A 21,662-nucleotide genomic window follows, 5' to 3' on the forward strand; every position below is an offset into this window, starting at 1 on the left:
GTATATGAATATAAGATTAAAAAAGGTCTCGGGCAAGGAATGGAAGTTTGAAAATGAAATTAAGAGTAACATGTATCACTTGACACTTCATCTCTGTACAAGCAGCTTCAACTATTATGTACTTGACCACACTTGGGAAATCTGCAAATTTTCATCCTTGGAGACTTCTGTTTATTTGTGTGTTTTATTTAAGGGCATCTCAGATGATGATGATTATGATATAAGGACCATTCATATGATGATAATGTGGGAGTGCTTTCATTCTTAAAATCTTAAGTGCTGAGTATATAGAAGCCGTGGTCGCACAGTGATTAGAATGCAGGCAAACTCTGCTCAAAGCCAGGAGTTTGATCCCGACTGGCTCAAGGTTGACTCAGCCTTCCATCTTTCCGAGGTCGGTAAAATGAGGACCCAATTGTTGGGGGCAATAGGCTGATGTTGTAAACTGCTGTAAGGCACTATGAAACAATATGTAAGTCTAAGTGCTATTGCTATTGTTATAATGAACAGCATCTAAATGACTCGCTGCAACAGGCACAGAGAAGAAAAGAAGAAGCGAAACATACAGATTGTAAATGATCTGAAAGACTGACCATTGATGACACACATTAGGAGAGCAGACCTTTCATCATTGCAGGCATGCCAGTTATTGCACATCGTTATTTGTTAGCCACAAATGCCGCAGTCCAGTCTGCTTCTATTTATAATTGGAGTTAGGCAAGCTTATCTTATTGCTGAATTTGAACGATTGGTGTTTGGTACATTTCCTCCTCCTTTATGTTCTGATTTGAATGGTGTCTTTATGTCACAAGCATTGGTGTAGCTGGGAACTGTGAGGTAGGTAGTTCCCAGATAATTAAAAAGCCATTTAGCCAAGTATTCAGATAGTACGGAGACTGACTGAGAAGTTTACACATGTGTTGAGATTATAGGCAATTGATTAGACTTGAAGGTCTTGCATTTAATAGCCTGTGGTTGAAATAGTATGTATTAACATGTTCTTCTGTTTGGAGGCATCTTTTGTCTGTGAAGACACAGCTCATGTAGTGGATTTTGGAGATATAATATAAAAGTCCAAGGAAGAAAAAGTAAGTCCTGCTAAACTGAGAGACTTGGAATTCAGTAGTAAAACCAAGACTTATTCAAAGGAGGATACAGCGGTCTTTTCTTAGTATGAGCTCCAGTAATGCTCACATAAATAGGACTTAAAGCTTGCCCTTTGCCTGACAAGTATATACTTTGTGCTGTTTTGGGAAGTTCACACATGGATAAACTTGCCCAAGGAGTAAGGAGACTTGCTGGCCATTTAAGTAGTTGCTGTTGTATCTTCTTACTTAACAATGGAAGGTCCTGTGAAGGTCCCTTTGAAGTGAAGACAGACAGATATTATCAATGCAGTAGAAGTGAACTTACTATACCTTAGGCACTGTAAATTTGAATAGAGTAAAACTCATGCAAAGGATTAGGCTACATACTTTGCCATACTGCTAAACCTTTTCTTCTTTTGATCTAGGACAGGGGTAGGCAACCTCGGCTCTTTTATGAGTTGAAGTCCATGAGTCATAAAAGAGCCGAGGTTGCCTACTCCTGATCTAGGACATAGATCAAAAGATATGCTAGGTATCTCGACTTGTGTTCCCTTGAACAGAACTAGAAACCGCCATATGACCAGGAGCTTTGTCTTTTCTAATCTAATCAATAATAGCATTCAGGTAAAAGTTGATAAAAATGCCCTGGCATCATTCCTATTCAGGGTTCAGGCTCAATTGCAGATTGAGAAGGTAGCAGGAAAATTTTATAGGTAGGCCTATCAAGCACCTCATTGTTTCTTTAAATGCAAGTTCATGGGCAGCATGTTGCTTTTAGTGCACTTCACCAAAAAACAAAGAAACCAGAACTTCTGAATAATTGCATATCCATTTCTTTTTTGGTGCACTGCAGAATCTTAGGATTGACAATTTGTATCAAATTAGGTCATACTTACTTAATCTAGGGTGGGCAATCTTTGGGCTGCATTTGATTCCCAGTGTTCCTTTAGCAGACCTTAAATACCCCCATGATTGGTCTGCTTAAATTTAGTTACAAATTCTAAATAGATTGGAACCTTTACCCTAATTTACCTTACCTTGAAACATCAGTGGAAATAGCAGTAGAAGCCCTTGGGGAGTCGAATTATTCAACCGCTCTATCCTTACGAAGGCAATCTGAAATTGTGTCACTAAAGTTCAATCCTTTTGCCATCAAATTTCAGTGGCAGTATTTCAGAGCATGTGACAGTAATTGAAGATGGGATTAAAGTGGTTTTGTGTCCTACTGGTGCCATCCCCATCAGTAAGAAACTCCCCTCTTCCAAAAATGAATGGGGGAAAAAAAGGGATGGTCTTTCTGAACAGTCATTGGACATCTTTTAAGCATGAAATAGCCCCTAATAATTGAAAGATTGCTGAGCCCAGATTCAGCCCCATGTTGCTTGAGAATATATAATGTCAGAGAATAAAACTGGGCTTTCAGTCTGGAGAAAAAAAAGGCCCTCTCGGACGCGGCGGCTCAGTGGGTTAGGACGCTGAGCTTGTCAATCAGAAGGTTGGCAGTTTGGCGGGTCGAATCCCGAGTGCCGCGTAGCAGAGTGAGCGCCTGTTACTCGTCCCAGCTTCTGCCAACCTAGCAGTTCGAAAGCACGTAAAAAATGCAAGTAGAAAAATAGGGACCACTACGGTGGGAAGGTAACAGCGTTCCGTGCGTCTTTCGCATCTAGTCATGCCGGCCACATAACCACGGAGACGTCCTCGGACAAGTGCTGGCTCTTCGGTTTTGAAATGGAGATGAGCACCGGCCCCTAGAGTCGGAAACGACTAGCACGCATGTGTGGGGGAACCTTTACCTTTACCTTTACAACTTCTCATTTTTCTCAGCTTTTTATTTGCATCTTTCTGACTTTGTGCTATTATATTCTGGAAGAAGGTATAACACTTACATACTTTGGTGGACCAATCTCTACATTCTGTGTGAACACTCCTCAATTGTCTTTGTTGGAATCTGGAATTGTTATGGATTCTTGGACAATAGAAAGGAAAGACCTGTTTGGAGAGTTCATTATTGGTCCCACTTTGTCTACCCTTTGTGTCAGGGGAACCGCCAGACAGATGGAAACATATATTGCAGTCATTAGTAGCAATTAACCATGGAATCCAGACATATCAAGGGCAACTTTGCTGTAGCCACTGCCTCCTTCAAATGTCCGTTTGGCTGATACTCAAGACTTTTTGACCTCAGTTTTCTAGAGGTGAATCCTCAGTGTTGTTGGGACGTCATGAAATCACTGCATTGCTCAAGGAGACACATTACTGGGGATATTTCAAAACCCCCATAATCTTTCAAGCCCTATCTTGATCCAACTCTTAAAATAAATAGTGTTGGGTAGGAGACGTAGGAAATTTCCCTGAGAAATTCTAAAAGAGAATATGTAATCATCCCATGGCTGATACTACAAGGGTGAAGCATACCGGTAATACAATGTTAATTTCAGGATAGTGACTGGCATGCCTCAGAGTTGAATGTCAGAATGAATGAGTAAAGGAATATCTAAATAAATGAGGAGTTTTCATACATATTCTAATAGAAGAGGGTCAAATTGGAAAATATGGGTAATCTGATAAAATTGGTATAGAAAACAAGTGTTGGACTGATTATTTCATTATCTGATTGATTAATCTTCATCAGCCAGAGGTGGGCTGCTTAAAGACTGAGACAAAGTGGTTTGGATCTATAGAATGTGTGGATTCCTGCTTGAGTTGTTATCCTGGTGACTTGTCTTAATTAAAAATCTGTTTTAAAAACCATAAATGTAAGAAATGCAGAGAAATCAGTAGTACAAGAATTTACACAAGGACTCCATAGCAAATAGATAGCGTAGTTGCATTATTTTTGAATGAGAATGATTCAAATGAAGAATGGTGTAGCTGAAGTGTATGAACACAAACTGACATTGCAGTTGAATCTGAATTACTTTTCGTGAACGTGCTGCGTAGAAGCAAAGCTTTTCCTGAATATTGCATTGTGCAATATACATGCAAAACAAGTCACAGAAGGGCCTCTACCACACAGTTGTGTTACTGTGCATTCCTCTCGTTCTCGAGTCCTCAGAAAAATTGTGCTGGCATAATTTCTGGTACCCTGATGGCTGAACTCTAATTTGCCTTAGTAATAAGACTTGTGAGTTGCCCTTTTCTTACAGTTTTACTAGAGATAATTCAAGCATAGGAATTTCTTTGGCTTTGCTAGCTAGTTGGTCTTCTGGAAAACTGGTAGATCTATATCCAGAAGAGTCCAGCTGACAAGCCAGTGCGGTAAAAGATGACGGCTGAAGGATTCCAGACAGAGATCCTTTGAGGCTTCCTCCTATTTCATTCTGGTTATCTTACACCCCACAATCCTGTTAGCTGGACTGTCTTTGGATAGAGGTTTCCTAGTCTTTCAATCACCTGATTAGGAGAGAGACTCTTTTCTTAATGTAACTCTTGTTAATTTCACTCAGTTTCCAAATATTCAAGCTGGTAAGTTTGCTGGATGGCAATGCTGACAGCAAATGTTTGCAATCAGCTGCACCTGGAACCTATCCCATGGCGTGTGCAAAATGGTATAAGAGGAGGCAGAGCGACCATACTTCCACTTCCAAAAATTAAAACAAGAGAAAGAATGGCCATAAAAAAAAACCTAGTTAGGAGAAGCAATAGGAAATCTTTAATCCATTTAGATGGGACAGAACCGGCACTCTTTTCTAGTTTAAGTTAACCAACACCTTAAAAAAAAACCTCACAGGTTTATTAGATTTTTTTTAAAAGAACATTAAATGAATCTATTGTCCCTCCAGAAGACCAGCTGTATCAGTGTTAATAAGGAGCCCTTGTAGTGCCTGAAGAATGCCTGAGCAAGGAGTAGGTCAGGCATTATATGAACACACCAGGTATCCTGTTTCTCCTCTAGCCTAAGGCAACGGCCAAGCTGGGCAGTGACCAGCAACCAGAGGGGAGAGGGCATGGCAGCAGCAACCTCAACAAATCATAGGAACTTGGCACGTATATTCTGTAAAAATAGTAAGACATTTTTGTGTCACAGTTAGCAGGACTTTAAGATGAACCTGAAGAGGTTTTACAGTAGCTGAGGGAATTTCTTTGGAATTTCTTGAAGAACTTTCTTGCCGGTTGTTAATATTAATGCAAAAGAGGAATGGATGTATAGTAGTAAGTTTGCTGAAAACTTTAATTTCCTTCTATTCCTCTAACTGATACTACTTCTCCTCCTCCTTCTCCTCCTTTTTAGAGCTTCTGGCAAACTGTTCAACTATGGGCTGCCAACACCATTGTGTCCCAACTCTGAATGGACCAACATGCTATTGTAACAGTTCCTCCCAGGTAGCTGAAGATGGGAAAAGTTGCAAAGGTAAGTGAAAAATGAGCAGATAGGCTACATTTTCTGGGTTTCCTTAGACCTCATGCATAAACTCTCCCTTTATGGGTAAGAACAGTAAGAACATTTTTAAGATGCTTATTCAGAGATTAGGATGCTGTGCCATGGGGCGTAAAAACAGGTTGCCGCTGCGCCTCAGAGTGTGAAAATGGGCCGCCGGCACGCCGCGGGATGTGAAAACAGGGCGCCACTGCACCATGGGGTGCAAAAACAGGTCACTGCCATGCTCCAAGGTGCAAAAATGTCCGCTGCTGCACTGTGGGGCACAGAAACAAGGCACTGCACCATACAAGAACGGGGCAGGGCTAGTGAGTATCATGCGGGTGTTAGCCCCACCCCATTTGCAGCACGTGCGTGCTCATGGCCCCGTGTGCATGCACACATGTAAAATGCTTCTCCCCTCCCCTTTCCTCTGGTCCACCAACTGACAAAGGTTGGTGACCTGTTTTACAGCACCCGGTGAATTTCCATCAATTCATACCAAAATAAATTTTAACTACGTTTAAAGTCTTAATTTTTTAAATAAACAGCAAAAGGGTGATCAAAAGTTTGATTTTAGAAAGCTATAGATATACTAAGGGGGCAGATACAGTTGAAATAAGATTTTGGAATTAATTATAAATAATCATTTTCATGGGAAAATGCTTTTATTTTGAATTCTTTAAAAAGACATAATAAAGTAAGACTTTAAAAATAGGACACTAGAGGGAACTAGAAGGAACTAGAAAGAATTAAAGGAGAAGATCACTTAAACTCGACTTGTAAATACAGAATGAAGCAAAATATTGTAATATTGGATACATTGAACGATACTGTGAATGTTGAATGCAAGAATTAATTTTAAGAGTATCTACCTTTTAAACACAGACTATGTTTAAAAATGTTATGGAAGAAGAACAAGTTTTATCTGACAAGAATAAAACTGATTTGAAAGTGGATTTAAAAATGACAAGATGCAAGAAAAAAAATAATGACTTTTAAAGGTGATAATAAGCACCTTAAATTGCACACAAAAGGGAAAGGGGAACCAGTGCACCTCACACTATAAAATGTAGCAATAGCACTAGCACTTAGACTTATATACCACTTCATAGTGCTTTTCAGTAATTTCTGGGCTGATTACAATGTCAGCACATTGCCCCCATTTTACCTGTCCTCATTTTAACGACCTTAGAAGGGTGGAAGGCTGAGTCAACCTTGAGCCAGTCAAGATCAAACTCCTGGCTGTGGGCATAGTCAGTCTGCAATACTGCATTCTAACCATTGTGCCACCACGGCTCCTACATTGTACTGAGGTATAACATGGATGAATGTATGAACACCCAATATAACCCATGCCACTGTATTCTGGACTAGTTGTAACTTTCAAGGGGTCTTCAAAGGCAGCCCATGTAAAGGGCATTGCACTAAATCCAAACTAGGAGGTGAATAACCGTGAGCAAGACCTCCCGGTCCAAGAAAGTTTGCAGCTGGTGCACAAGACAAAAGCTGCCAACTGCTCCTTGAGCAGGAACTGTGAGTCCAGGGCAAGCCCCAAACCGCACACCAGCTTAGTCAGGGGAGTGCAATCCCATATACACTCAATGACAAGTGGCTGTTGCTGCAGGGGAATTGGAGCAAGGTGTGCTATGTTTGCCATCTTGATATTCTGCAGAAAAGGTGGGATACAAATCTAACAGACAAAGCCTGCCACTGCCACTGCTACTATTATTCAGCATTTTTATTTTTTTGTAAGCTGCTTTGAGTACTGTTGGATTAGGTGGTGTGAAAATTGTAGGAAATACAGTAACTAAAATAAGTATTTCTTTAATTGCCCTTTCTCCCCTCTTTCCAACAGATTTTGATGAGTGTTCTATTTACGGTACCTGTAGCCAAACCTGCACTAACCATGATGGTGCCTACACATGCAGTTGCGTAGAAGGGTATCTGCTCCAGCCCGATCACAAATCTTGCAAAGCCAAGAACGGTACATCGTTTCTTTTTATTCCTGGTTGAATATCTTGTAGGAAATGGCTGCCACTTTGCAAAGTGTTTTCTATTTTTAAGTGCCGAAGCACCATTTGATAGCGCACTTGGTTTCTCACAGATATGTGTGCCTGGTGAAAATGCAGCTATTTTCTGTTGGTTTTCTGTAGGAAAAATTTACTGCACGATTTAAAAAAATAATAATTCTTCAGATACTTTGAAAATGTTAATAACGTGAAATGCTCCATACTCCTGAGATCTTGAATTTTACTCCCTTGAATGAAGTTGGCTTGCTAGAAATGGGCCCCCCATTTTCAAGTGATTGGCTGTTTTCTGTAAGAAGCACAAGTAGCCGATTTGTGCTTCTTTTGTGCACTCCTTTTAATTTGTGATAGGAAGCACAGCAGATTTTTCTTCTTCTTATCTCCCTTGCTTAAAAGGTCTCCGCATAGATTTTGTCGGTCGTCTTCTTAATGTTGCTGAAAAGAACTCCTCCGGTACACACAATTGTTGGTGTTTGTGTTACTTTGGGGTTTCCTTTGCAAGCAATTTGGGAAGTTTGTCCTGTGTATCTCTCTGAAGAAAGATGTGACCTTCCCTCAGTGGCGTTGCGTGGGGGGTGCAGGGGGTGCTGGCCGCACCGGCCGCAACATCTGGGGGGGGCACACTCGCACTCGCAGCTCTCTGCCCCTGCCTGGCTCACTCACTCTCTCTCACTGCAGTGCTGGCTGTGCGAATCTGATCCGAGCCGCCGGGTCGCTGCCCACTGTGGAGGGGGGGTGCCAGGCGTGCGGTGCAGTGCGGAGAGAGAGCGAGGGACTATCTGGGGGAGGGACAGTGCAGACTCGAGTGCTAAAATCCATGGGTTAGGGGGCGCAAATTACTTGCCTTGCCCCGGGTGCTGACAACCCACGCTACGCCACTGCCTTCCCTTGATCACGCTTCTCTGCTGGATTTTCTTTTCTTCTCAGAACCAGTAGAACGACCGCCCATCCTCCTCATTGCCAATTCTCAGAACATCATGGCTACCTACCTGAACGGCGGGCCTGTCTCTAACATCAGCCCAACCAGCACCAAACAAACTACTGCCATGGATTTCAACTACATAGAGGACACAGTCTGCTGGATCCATGTGGGTGACAGCTCCCCCCAGACTGTTCTCAAATGTGCCAAAATCCCTAACCTCAAAGGGTTTGTCGAGGAATGGACTATCAACATCTCTCTCAACTTGCATCGTAAGTAGAAGTTTATTCTATTTCAATACTACCAAACAGAATTACAGTTTGTTCTTAAGGGAGAAATATCTGATGCTTAAGGTACAAAGGGCTAGTTGACTTTAAAGAAAGAGGTAATACAGTTGATTTTTTTTTAAAAATTCTTTTTTTAATGTAATAGTTGTTGGTTGATGCCAGTTGTTGTAGATTTTCTGATTCCAGGGATATGGTTGTTGAAGAAAAATATTTTGGATATGATAACCTTACAGCCTCCTTTACCTGCTCCTGATCTTCCTACAGAAATCCTTCTTCTCACTCTTTCTATTGCTGGACAGATCTGGAAAAGGATCTCTTAGCAACCTCACTCTCTGTTAATCTCCACCTGGGGACAGGGAGCACCAGAGAATCCTATGGCTCCTGTACCATCTGGCCAAAAATCATAGGATTGCATCTCCCTGGTTGGCAAAACTTTTAACAGAGCTTTACACGAAGCTAAAAACATAATGTTTATTTTATCGCAACTGAAATGAATCAGAGAGGCAAAAGGGGAAGCATTTGGGAAATATATGTTCATAGACCTCAAGCTATTAGCATACTTATGTTTTATAATGAAGAAATCTCCTCTGCAAAGATTGGAAAACAGTCAACAGGGGATCAATATTCTTAATCATAAAGAATTCTTAATCTTTTTATGTTATCAAAATGTTCTGGCCTTTATTTTTTTTAATTTAAAACTCATGCCTGGTTAAACTATAATGCAATATTTAAGCTGAGGATTACGAGAACCAAGGAAATAACTGTAGCAGAGTGGACATCCATAATTTTTAATCTAGAGCTGGGATTAGGGAATTCTAGACCTTCACAAGTCTATACCATGATGTAAATAACTACCAGTTCAACCTCTCAATCATGTCTGAGTAAATTTACTTGTGCTCCTCGTCTCATTCACTGGGTAAAGTATATAACGTGGACTGGGATATAAAAGGACACATTTTTAGATTATTATTTTGTTAAAGGGTACAAATAAGAGATGAACATAAAGAAGAACTGAAAAGAAATATAAACCGGTTTTCAGAGTAAATATATTCTGAATGAGAGCTTCCAAAATGTATGTGTGAGAAGATCACACAGTGTGGCCCAGTATAACAAAAAGCTGACAAAATTACCAAGCAGTCCCCAACCTTTCTGGCTCGGCGGACTGGTGGAGGCGGCATTGGCGTCGGGGAGGGGGGATGGTTTTGTGCATCTACCACTTTCACAAATGCAACCTCTGTGGCCTGGTTCCAAATGGGCTGTGGCCTGGCACCGGGCCAAGGACCAGGAGTTGAGGACCCCTGTTCCATACTATATCTCCAAGGATTGGATGGAGTCTTTGGATTCTTCATTTTATTCATTTTTAGTTTAGTTTTATTTATTTTTAGTCATTGATAGTATTTCTTCTTGAAAAGGATGTGCACAGATTTGATGGTCCCTGAATCTGGAGCAACAAGGCCTCCATATCTTCTTTGGCAATTCTGACATGTGTAGACCAACAGGTGGATACCAAACTGTGGGCTGGTGTATATACGGAATACTCTGAATGTGGTATGTTTACTTGCTAGGACTGCAGTGCCCAGCAATTTTAATCCATTTAAGAGTGGATAAAAATAAAAGTGCTGAGCCACCACCGATGTCTGAAATTTCTTTTTTACAGCTGTTGCATTGGGAAGGGTAACTTTTGGGTCAAGCCAACTTTCTTACACTATATTCAGGAAAACAAGTTAATTCACAGCATCCTATAATTTATCATAAAGTATTATTGGGCAGAAAAAGAAAAGCAAGCAGCAGAAGATTAAAATAGGTTCTTAAAGGAATAGATAGAAGCCTAGTTCACTCTCTTGGTTTTTTAATGGAGTTTGACGTGTGATGCACTGGGCCTCCTTTTGACAATGCATCTTTTTTTGTCTGAAGTTCTCAATGACGTGAGGATTGGGAGACACTTGGACAGGGGTGAGTTCATATGGATCCCCCGGGTCCATATTTAAAGAACAATTGCAGTCTCATTCCTTCATTGTCATGTTGTGTTAGGAAGCCAGTGACCTAGAAGAATTGATAGTAAAGTTATTCCTCCTAAATCCATCCACAGAAAAAGTCAATGATATACCCATAAAACTGTGTACCTATTCTAATGCCAGGGTATGTATTAGTATCCCATGCCACATCTGGCATCTTTAATCTACCAAGGTTCTACATATATTCCATACAAAAAACTTAGCACATTTAAATTAAACTAGTTTATCTTACCTTCCTCTTAATAGTAGAATAGTTTAGGAATGAGGCCAAATTTCAGAAAATTTTGGGCAGCTCTGCCTAAATTGTTGGTCACTCATTTTCCAGGAAATCTATGGCAAAGCTAAGACTTTAATTTGCTGAATTATTCTTCATATACATGATTTTAAAATATGTTATGTACTTTTCCATTGGTATGTTGCATACTCTCAATCTTCCTCTAGTGACATTGCCACCCCTTTCTCTTCAGCCTTCTCTTCTTCCCCCCCCCCCCAAGAAATTGTGTAATTTCAGAGACATCACTTATTAATGTTCGGGTTGCTCAAGTGACATCCATGTATTGCTTTTGCTTATTATTTTAACTTTTGGCGAAATAGACACTCTTTCTCAACTTGGAGATGGTGATTGAGAAATAAAATCTCAAGTCATTTGGAAATCAGGATGATTCATATGGAATAAGAAGTGCAGATTGTGGTTGTGTTTTTCCGGAATCTCATGCTATAAGGAAACATTGCTAATTATTTTGGCTTGATCTTTTTTCATAGCAGGCAGCCAAGGAAGGGGCCTTTGCAAAAGAGGAATCTACGTTGTTGCCAATAGCTGTGGCTTAAGCCTGAATTCTCTTTGTACTGCTCTCTTTACTGTATTCCATTCACTTCTCTAGCTCAGCTTTGTGGAGATAGAAACTGAGGGCCATGTGGATTTCTTTCATAGATTATATCTCTCCCATTCATTCAGTTTGGGTGGTGGCTTTCTGTCAGATGGGAGACCACCTGGGAATCTGTTCTTGTAAATGGGATACATCTTGGGTCCAGCCCAGCAAGATTCATGTTTTAATATCTGTAAAGTTTCTGCAGAAATTTGTCAGTATGCTTGTATTCTAAGGACTCAGTATTGATTTATGTTAACACAATTTGCCCTTTCCTAGTTCCTGCTTTGAAAATTCACCTTGGATTTGTTTCTTCAATTGAAACAGACATGGCAGTTTAAAGTTACCCCAAAACTACTAACAGTGGGCTGTGAACATGTCCTTGGTTCTTTGCATATTGTACTGTTTTAAGAATTGGTAGCAGGTTTTCAGGTTTATTCTTAATTTTTAGAAGAAATTGGATTAAGACAGAGAAATATGCCCATCTCCAACAGCTGTCTTCTACAGCTGTCTCCTATCATTCTTCTGCCAAGCAAAAATAATCTGGAACCTTTAAATCTGAAAGAAGAGATGGCAATGACTTACTTCCAGCTCCTTTAGGTGCTTAGTGACAAAACATTGAAAAGGATCATTGAATGGTGACAACGTCTTAAGTTGCAGATGACCAGGATAAATACAAATATGTCCTTGTGCATACCCGTAGGATATCGGCTGTGCTGGGCTGTTGCCTAGCATAGGGCTTTTCAACCTTTTCACCCATTGTACCACTTTTAGGATATGGCAACATCTGAGTACCACCAGTCACCTAGCAAGGTATCAAAAATTTGATGACAAAAAAAGGAAAAAAGTGATGAAGTACAGGTAGTCCTCGACCTACAACAGTTTGCTTACAATGGCACTGAAAAAGTGCCCCCCAAGCCACAGCCAAGCAAGACACCTACCTGCCCGCCCGGCGGCGCTCTTCCTCCTGTCCGAGGTTTTCATTGATGTGAGCATTTCTGTTGAGGATTGGCAGTGGGGGCGGGGGCTGTTTGGTTTTTATTCCCCCCATCTGCTGGGTTGTTGCAGCAGGTACATATTATCATACCTGGTGGACATGTGATAAAGTGAAAGCTTACTGGAGGAAAATACATACTTGGCTAGAAAATATACTAGGAGAACATGTAATATTTAATCCTGAACTATTTTTATTAGGTATGTTACCAAAAAAGACTAACAAACAAAATGCATACTTGGTTTTACATATTATAACTGCAGCAAGAATAAGCTATGCACAATGCTGGAAAAATGAATGAGTACCATCAGAAGAGGAATTAATAAAGAAGATATTGGAATGTGCAGAAATGGACAGATTAACTATGAGATTAAAAGACAAAGAAGAAACAGAATACTATGAAACCTGGAATCTATTTTATAATTGGTTGGAGAAGAAAACCAAAGAGTGAAATTTGTATATGTATTAATAGATTATGAACTCAGCTCACACGTTGTTTGGAAAATTAACATATGTATGTAATGAATAAAAAAAAAGATGCATGGGAAGAAAACTACTTTAACTCCACAAAAAAAAAACATTCCAGCTGATCGGTGCTTCTTCTGTGCTCGGAAGCGCCAGGATCAGCGCTGAGCTCCAGCTGGATCCTGGCGCTGATCCTGGCGCTTCCACTGAGCTCTGACAGCCCCGAAGAAGCACTGATCCTGGTGCTTCCGCTGAGCCTGGACAGCCCTGCAGCTCCAGGCATCTCTCGCTCAGGCTTGTGCAGTGCTGCCACCAGTTCAGCTCATTGCCCTCCCCCGCTACCACTTTTCTTGGATGGTTGCGTACCACCTGCCAGGTGCCAATGTACCACAGCTGGTACCCCGTACCACTGGTTGAAAAGCCCTGGCCTAGCATCTTGAGATATTGAAAGGGTAGGTTGAGTTTTAAGAGAAAAGCTACAAGCATGCTTCCTGATCGAGGAATTACTAGTTATTTTCTTATTTATTTGGAATAGCCATATCCCCCCAGCTGCTGACTGATGTTAAAGTGGAACGAACTGATAGGTCATACGCAGATCCCTAAGCAGAAAGGCTGCAGTAGCATTAGATGTCAGTCTTTGCAATGCATTTCTGACTTCGCAGAGGGAAATGCAGTTGGAAGAACACGTAAACGCTAAGCTTTTTTTCATGTTTTGAAGAATAATATACGATGTTCCACGATTATCTCTACTTGAATGGTATCAAGCTCCATCTTCATGGTCTTTATTTCTCCAAGTAACAGTTCCTTTGTTCTTGAGAAAGAACAAAGACAAAACAGCAACACCTGGATGAGTGGGAGACTAGTGTGGAATAGAATTGGTAGACAATGAAGAGATAGGAAGAAATAAAGATATTTTTTTTGTACTATCTGATTGCTCTTTGATTTCATGTTTGGAAGCTGTTTTAAAATGCCCCAAGAACTTAGTTAGCTATTGTAGTACGTAAAGAAGACACTAGTGATAGAATAAAGTGGGGTAAGTGAGGCCCCGATCAAAAGCCACCAAGTCGTCATGTGTCATCATTATGTTGTAGAATCTGGCTTACAAACTTTTTGTTACAACATTTCACTTGTGCAGGTCATATTACATCTACGTCAAGGGTGCCCAACCTTGGCAACTTTAAGATTTTTGAACTTCAACTCCCAGAATTTTAAGTGATAAAGGCAGTACTGTTTGGTTCCCACTTAAATTCAAGAGAGAAGGGCAGCAGGCAGAAAACAAAGTAGGAAATTGAAATAATAGCGATAAAGGCAGTACTATTTTTATCTACGGGTGTCAAATACGCGACATCACATGACGTGTCGAAACTCTTTTTGCATTGCCGGCAATGGGGTGGGTATAATGAAACCAGCCAGCAGTTTGACACCCCTGATCTAGAGTATATGTTGAATCTTCCTTTTTGATTGGAAAAGCAAATTTTGTAATGCAGATTTTTGAGAAGTGTGCAGATACATCACTACGCTTAGGAAAGTGTGCGGATTATTCAGGCCTTGACAAATCAAACACCCTGTATGAATGACACGTCTGCCTTTGCTCTGTGAAGTCTGTAAGAATAAAAATGCAAGTGAGGTCAGTTCTTTCTGTAGCAATCACAATGGTCTCAGCGCTTCAACATTCCATTCTACATCATGAGAATTACAGTATTTGCTGTCTTGTCCCAAGACTAGCCAGTTTCTTCTGAGATGATGAATTAGCTGATTTGTGACAGCACCTATATGTAACTAGATGTATCCCTCTGATATTACTACTCAAGCAGTTAGCTAGTAGTTGCACCTACATTAACTTTCCCATACATCAAGATTTTTTTTTAATTCCATTTATATCCCGCCCTTCTCCGAAGACTCAGGGCAGCTTACAAGCTTAGCAGTAGCCTTCATTCTATGTACATGCCGTCAGTGTGTTGCATATTTCCAAATTTTAGCTTATTTACTAGAAGAAATTGCCCTGTGCAGGACCCAAGTGATTTTCTTTGTTTTGGTTCTTATCTCATCCTTTTTTATTGGTATGCTTGATGTCATAGGTATAGCTATAGGCCTTAGCCAAATTAAAGCCTTAAACTACCCAATTTAGCAAGGCTTGGCTTGGTTGAAATTATCACCATTTTTTCTAGTTTGTGTGTGTGTGTGTGTGTGTGTGTGTGTGTGTGTGTGTGTGTTAAATACTGCAAGATGCAAGTGTGACAGCCTGCTTCTGTACATCCAACATTAGTGCAAGAAAGTAGGGCTTTTATCACAACATTGCATCCTCAGTGTTACGGATTTTGACATCCTCTCCATGGATGCTGCTCAGTAGCACTAGGAGTGACAGTGAGCTGGTTTATAGGCAATGCTAAATGTGCGTTGAATTTTTTTTTTTAAAAAAAGGAAAATACAGGAAGTTACAATTTTTCATTTGGGAAATGGTAAATGCTTTGGTCTAAGTAAATTTGGCTAATGTAACTAGCAGGCATTACATTAACATTTTGTCTTTTTACACTTCCAAATTATTACCCAACTCAGGCATGCTTCCTGAAATTTGTCCACTCAAATGCTTGTAATATTCAAAAACTCTCCTTATAGATTGATAGCTTGAATTCTCCTTCTGTAAAATTCAAATCCCACCTATGAAGGTACTCAAATCGATAGGGTAGATTGTGACTGAGCTACATTGGCTGGTCCAAAGTCACCAGTGATAAGCTGGTGAGATTGAAAGAGCTTGTTCTAACCTCACACTCTTGCTATTTCACCAAAGGTGGCACGAAAGGACTTCTTAAAAGTCATTTTGTGAATGGCAGATAGCATTCCCTATCCTTGCTGTTGGTAAGCAATGTTATATAAAGTAGCTTCTAACCTCTTTGCTGATTTGGCTGTGGAGAAATCTATCCTTTCTCTGGACATTAATATTAAGGTTGCCTTGAGACAAGTTAGTTTTAAATTGCACTCTGGGAATTGCAGTCTTTTAATTATGGTTGAAGGGAATTGGAATTTTGTAGATATTGTTAACCCTTCTCAAACCACCTTCGGCTTCCTTCCCACATTCAAATAATAGATGTGCCCAATATCAGGCAACCTGCTGATCAGAAGTGGTGAGGCTGAGTAAGCTATGGCTTGTGACTTAAGATGTACCTTGCCTCTCCCAGAACAATGAGATCTTTGGAAGCCATAGGGCTTTCGTGCTAGAAATAACCCATTATGTGCAATGACTTATTTTAACTCAGGTGCTTGTTTGAGATTGTCCTCATTGTCTGGAGAATTGGCTTCTATGGCAAAATCTGTTGCTACTAATATCTAATTATTTATTAAAACTGAAGAGAGCAAGCAGTTACTATGCAATTGGAAAGCAGCCAGATCTCACTGGAATCATTTTGTATATTAACTAGACAGTTGGTTACAGAGGATGTTTCCTAAAAATAGAAAAAATATTCCCAGGGCAGGAAGATGTAATTTGGCTGTAGTCTTCCTTTATTTTTTTACCCCATTATTTGGGAATGAGGAAAGCTGCTTTCTTGCTGCTATTTTGCTCCTTTATTCATAACACAGACTTTTAAAAAATATGAATATTTTAGTGAAATTAACAATAATAGCCTCAACCATTTCCTCAATCCCATTTCTTGAAATACATATAGCTACAACTGTGAATTATGAGATTTGTCTGGTGGGCATTTAGGAGGAATCCACTTTTTCAAAATTAAAGTACACCGGTAAGCAGTGACTCTTCAGGGGTTTTGAAAGATCTCCTTAAAGATGCTTCAGATTGTTTTAGGGAACTGATGCTCTTTGATTGATGCTCTTCGGCTGAGCTATCTATCCATTCCTATACCTTGCCCTTTGAGGGAAGCCTTTTATAATGAATTTTCAAAATTACTTGCTATTTCTGAACTATTCAAAAAGTTTTTTTTAAAAAAAACAACAACTGGAATGTCGCTGACAGATATCCTCCAATTTCTGGATTAAAATGGAAGGCTTTACACTTGCCAGCAGAAAGTTAAAGGTCCTTGGCTCAGGACTGAGTAGTCCAGACAGTAAAACCTTGTTTGTGTTCCAGTTTTACCCAAGTGATTTCTTTTCATTGTTCGCTTCTATGCATAAACTGCCTCAACAGTATTTTTTCCCCTTCTGGGAATCCTAAGCTTGATTCTTAACGCGTGAAGCGTATTTTCATTAAAAGGCACAGACAATTAAAAGGCATAAAGAATTGCTAAATGATGTTCAGTTTTCCTTCTTGGCTTCTCATAGCTTGGTATTTTGGCATTTCCTTAAATTTGCTATTCTCTGTTGATGCTGTTTTATGGATAACTTTTTTCACTAGCTGTTTGGAACCATTTTATCTTAGCTTTGGATCTAATTCAGGAATGTACAGTAGATATTTGGTCCATATGCTACTCCTGTCTTCTTTTTGTCCTTTTTCATTAGAACTACTGGATTTGCTGAATGCTTTTGCTTTATTTGTGGAGCATGGATTTTAAAATGATTTATATTTACTTTCCTAGTCCCAAGGTCGTACAGGCAGTCTGGCTTTCTCTTAAGTAGAAGTGAGATGAGAGAGTTTCCGAGGCAGAGCAGAAGGTAATGAGAGGAATAAATGCTTTCTACCCATCTTCAATCAGATTGAGAGAATGTGGTGGACAGAATATATCTTGATTTAGCCAAGGATTTTATAGAGCATCCCCATGGATTATGAATGCTTTAATTTAGATTCCCGAGAAAGGAGTTGAACTTGATTTCCAATTTTGTATTTCGGCGGCTGGGTAAACATCCCCAAATATAATCACATTTCTTCCTAAAGCATTGCATCTGCCTTTGTACTCTAAGGAAAGAAATAATAAAACGGGTATTACCCGTGCTTATCTGGGGGCTTAGTTTGCTGTCTTTACTGATCTTTCATTTCCATAGATCAAACAGGAAAGCTCACACCAAAAAAAAGGTTTCCCTTTCCAATGTATGTATTGAACTAGTTTCATTTCCATTTCCGGTTCAATCTACTTGGAAGAAGCTGCTGGTGGTTCCCCACTTGAGGGAGGGGAGAGGTACCAGGGGCCATTGATTGTTTCAGAATGTGGAATGACTTCTCTGCAGTGACCAAAAAAAGTTGAAATTCCCGAGACCAAGAAAACGTTATTTTTCAGCTTTCTTTTGGATGAAGTAGCAAAGCCAAGAAAAATCTTTGTACTGTAGCATTAACTTAGCCTCTCCTAAATGGATGTCTTCCAGTGCTAGTTAGAGATTTGATGAGTCCCAAACCATATTTGAATAAGAACCATCAAAATATTATATTATCTTAAACACGTAATTTTCAGACAGAACATATTATTTCATGTTTTATGGAAATAGGTTAAAATCCAGGGACACACACAGTGGCTTGCTATAACCATCACAATTCTGGTCTGTTAGAGAAGTTAGACGCTATCTTTGAAACTCTGGTTCGGTTGCTTCTTGTGGACTGTTGGATTTTGCTCCCTATCAACTGCTTCTTTTCTTGGATAGTAAATGCATCATTGTTGAATATCAATTGAACCGGCCAGGGCACCTCCATTTGCTTAAGATGAGAAATGGATTTCTCCAAACGATACATATGGAGTATAGGCTTGTGCTGATTAAACGTCAGTCAGTCTCCTTGGAAACAGAGGCCTTGAGATTCTAACAGAGAATTATTATCTCCTCAAACTGGATTTCATAATTCTTGGAGTAAAGTCATGCCAAAAACTGATAAAAAATCAATATGAATATAAGTTAGTAAATATGACCTTCCAGAAATTCCTACAGATAGCCCTTGCTTAATAATCTGTTGCTAAGCAACCATTTGAAGTTCCAAGGGACCTCCCCAAATATTTAGGATCTGGTAGGATCTGGTTCTGGAGTTTTGGTGGTTGTACACCCTATGATCACATGATTGCGTTTGGGGCATTTGACAATTGCCTTGCATTTACAGTCGCTTACAGCAGTGGTACTGAACAACAGTAGCACAGTGGTGCATCATGTGTCTGCTTCTTAACTCCATGCTTTAAAGGAGGATATATAGCAAGAGAATACAAATGCATTTATATTAAGTTGCACAGAATAAAAAGGTGGAAATGCCCTGTGTATATATAGACTCCTGTGCCCTCAGATATCAGCCTGGGGCTTTTGTGAAAGTAATCTGAACTATCAGATAGGTCGCCCTGCATGGGTTTACCTTTTTTGCTAGTCCCATACTGTGAAGATTTTCTTGCAGGTAGGATCCTGAGAACAAAAACCTTCATTTTCTGAACTCAGAGAAGACATGAAACACTGGCTCAGTTTTATTCATATTTTCTTTCAGAGGGAGCAAGGTGTGCACCATAAGCCTCATAATGACAAAAAATATTTTTGGGGGAGGAATCCTGCCTTAAAATCATTATAATTAAGATGGGAACACTTTAGCTGGAGGCGAATTGGTGGGAAAAAAACATGTCTTTCTTTGATAAGTAGTCTTGAAAATTTAGCAATATGGTTACATTTTATATTGTTTATTTTGCGCTGCTCATTAAATGAGCCAAATCCCCCTAATCTAGCTTCTACATTTACCATGTGGTCCCTCTTGGTCTGTACCATAAATGTGGCTCTAGGAAAACTGGATTCTTTCTTTCTCTTGTTAAAAAATAACTTCAATTTAGCCACAATGCCATTATCTCAGGGACAATGTGATTACTCTTACAGATAGTTTGATTAAATAAATCAGTTTCAATCCACAGTTTTTATACAGGTAGCTTGTTTCACTAAACCACAATTATTATTTTAAATGTTTCTTGGATGGCTTATTTCACTACATCGCTTTACTGCTAGTATAATCACAGTCACTCAGTATACATGTAAAGTTATGATTTTGCTTGTGCATTTACATAATTGGATAAATGAGAAGTGGAAGACGACTAGCAATATGGAAGGTGGAGAAGGATCATGTGTCAAATTGCAGCAGAATTTGCTCCAATTCCCTCCAGCCCTTTAAAAAAACTAATGCAACCTAGCCCTCACCTGAAAACTATTTACCTTCCATTCTTTCTCCACTGAGTCAAGACAGGATAAGAATCCTAACTGACTCCTGGCTGAAGCTACTTCCTCTTTGTCAGCCTCCGGCTAGGGGCCAAGAGACGTTTTGCACCGAGCAAGCCATTGAAGAGTTGAGCCAGGAGAGGAATAGTCAGGTGGGGGAGATGCAGCTGATAAGAAATCCTTCTGTTATTCAGAGGAGTTTGTTGAGGAGGTATACCTGGTTGGTGTTCCTGAATTTTTGAAATAACAACATCTCAGTCATTATAGTGCGGAACTTGTAGAAATTGAACATCAACCAAGCTTCATTCACAGGCGCATCGAACTTTTCAAATAAACTCTCCAAACTGTTGTGAATGGCTTTGAGGTAGTCCAGGGCATTGGAATTCTGGAATCTTGTAGAGAACACAAAGTTGTGGAACGCAAAGTTGGCAGGCTTTGTATCCCTGTATAGTGACCACTTCTAGAATACCACATTCTCTTCTATATATACCTCTTGTTTAAGGCAGGCTTTCTGTTCCAGTTCTGAATCATGATGGCTGCTAAATCCTGTTTACCGACCTCAGGGGCAGCTTTTTTAACCCTTGTCCATTCTTTGCTGTCCCATTGGAAGTCTAGCATGCATTTAATCAAAACTAGAGCCTAGCCTAGAGTTTAGTTATCTCATAAAGCCTAACAGAGTTTAGGTAAGGCAGAAAAGTGTTGTTAAGTAAAAAGGAAACAACAGCAATGGTTCTCTAGGAGGAAATGAGATGCATCAGTACAAACTGCATTTTGTTATATATACCATAATATTCTCCTGTGTCTGCGTGGAGGCATATTTATTTTATTTTAATCCCATTTATATCCCGCCCTTCTCCGAAGACTCAGGGCGGCTTACAAGCTTAGCAGTAGCCTTCATTCTATGTATATGCCTGCTTATTAGGGCTTTCACACACACACACACCAAGCGGCATTATTACAAAGTCAGCTTAATTGCCCCCAACAATCTGGGTCCTCATTTTACCTACCTCAGAAGGATGGAAGGCTGAGTCAACTCATGTGCATATGAGTGTGCATATGAGTATACGGTTGCCCTGGACTTCCAACCATTTGCTTAGTGACCATTCAAAGTTACAACAACACTGAAGAAAGAGACTTATGACCTTTTTCACACTTAGAAACATTGCAGCATCCCCATGGTCACGTGATCAAAATTCAGATGCTTGGCAATTGTCTCATATTTACGAAGGTGGCAGTGTCCCAGGGTCATGTGACCCCCCCCCCCTTTGCAACCCTCTGGCAAGCAAAGCCAATGGGGACGTAGCTTCCCTTAACCATATTACTAACCTAAAAACTGCAGTGATTCACGTTGCTGTGGTCAGAAAGGTCATGAAATGGGGCAAAATCCACATAACTATCTCATTAACAATTTGGAGCTCAAATGTAAGTCTAGGACTACTTGTAATCAGCTAATGAAACTCTTTCTAAACTTTTGGTAAATAACGTCCTGAAAAAAAATGCATAAAGAAAAGTTATCTCTGTTCTTATTTTTTCCCAAATAAGAGGGGAAATTTTTTATTGAATGTATATATTGATTGCAAGGCAGTCGTGTTCAGCA

General features: G+C 39.9%; 1 protein-coding gene across 1 annotated transcript in view; it reads left to right on the plus strand.

Annotated features, from left to right (window-relative positions):
* LRP1 (LDL receptor related protein 1) overlaps positions 1–21,662 on the plus strand; it is a 323,131-nt gene that overhangs the window by 122,314 nt on the left and 179,155 nt on the right. The window contains exons 5-7 of the mRNA XM_081319473.1: positions 5,320–5,439; positions 7,304–7,432; positions 8,403–8,666. Coding sequence (XP_081175599.1) covers positions 5,320–5,439; positions 7,304–7,432; positions 8,403–8,666 — 513 coding nt within the window. The remainder of the gene's footprint in view (positions 1–5,319; positions 5,440–7,303; positions 7,433–8,402; positions 8,667–21,662) is intronic.

This window comes from Vipera berus (assembly GCF_964194415.1).
Source record: "Vipera berus genome assembly, chromosome: 2".
NCBI classification, from domain to species: Eukaryota; Metazoa; Chordata; class Lepidosauria; order Squamata; family Viperidae; genus Vipera; species Vipera berus.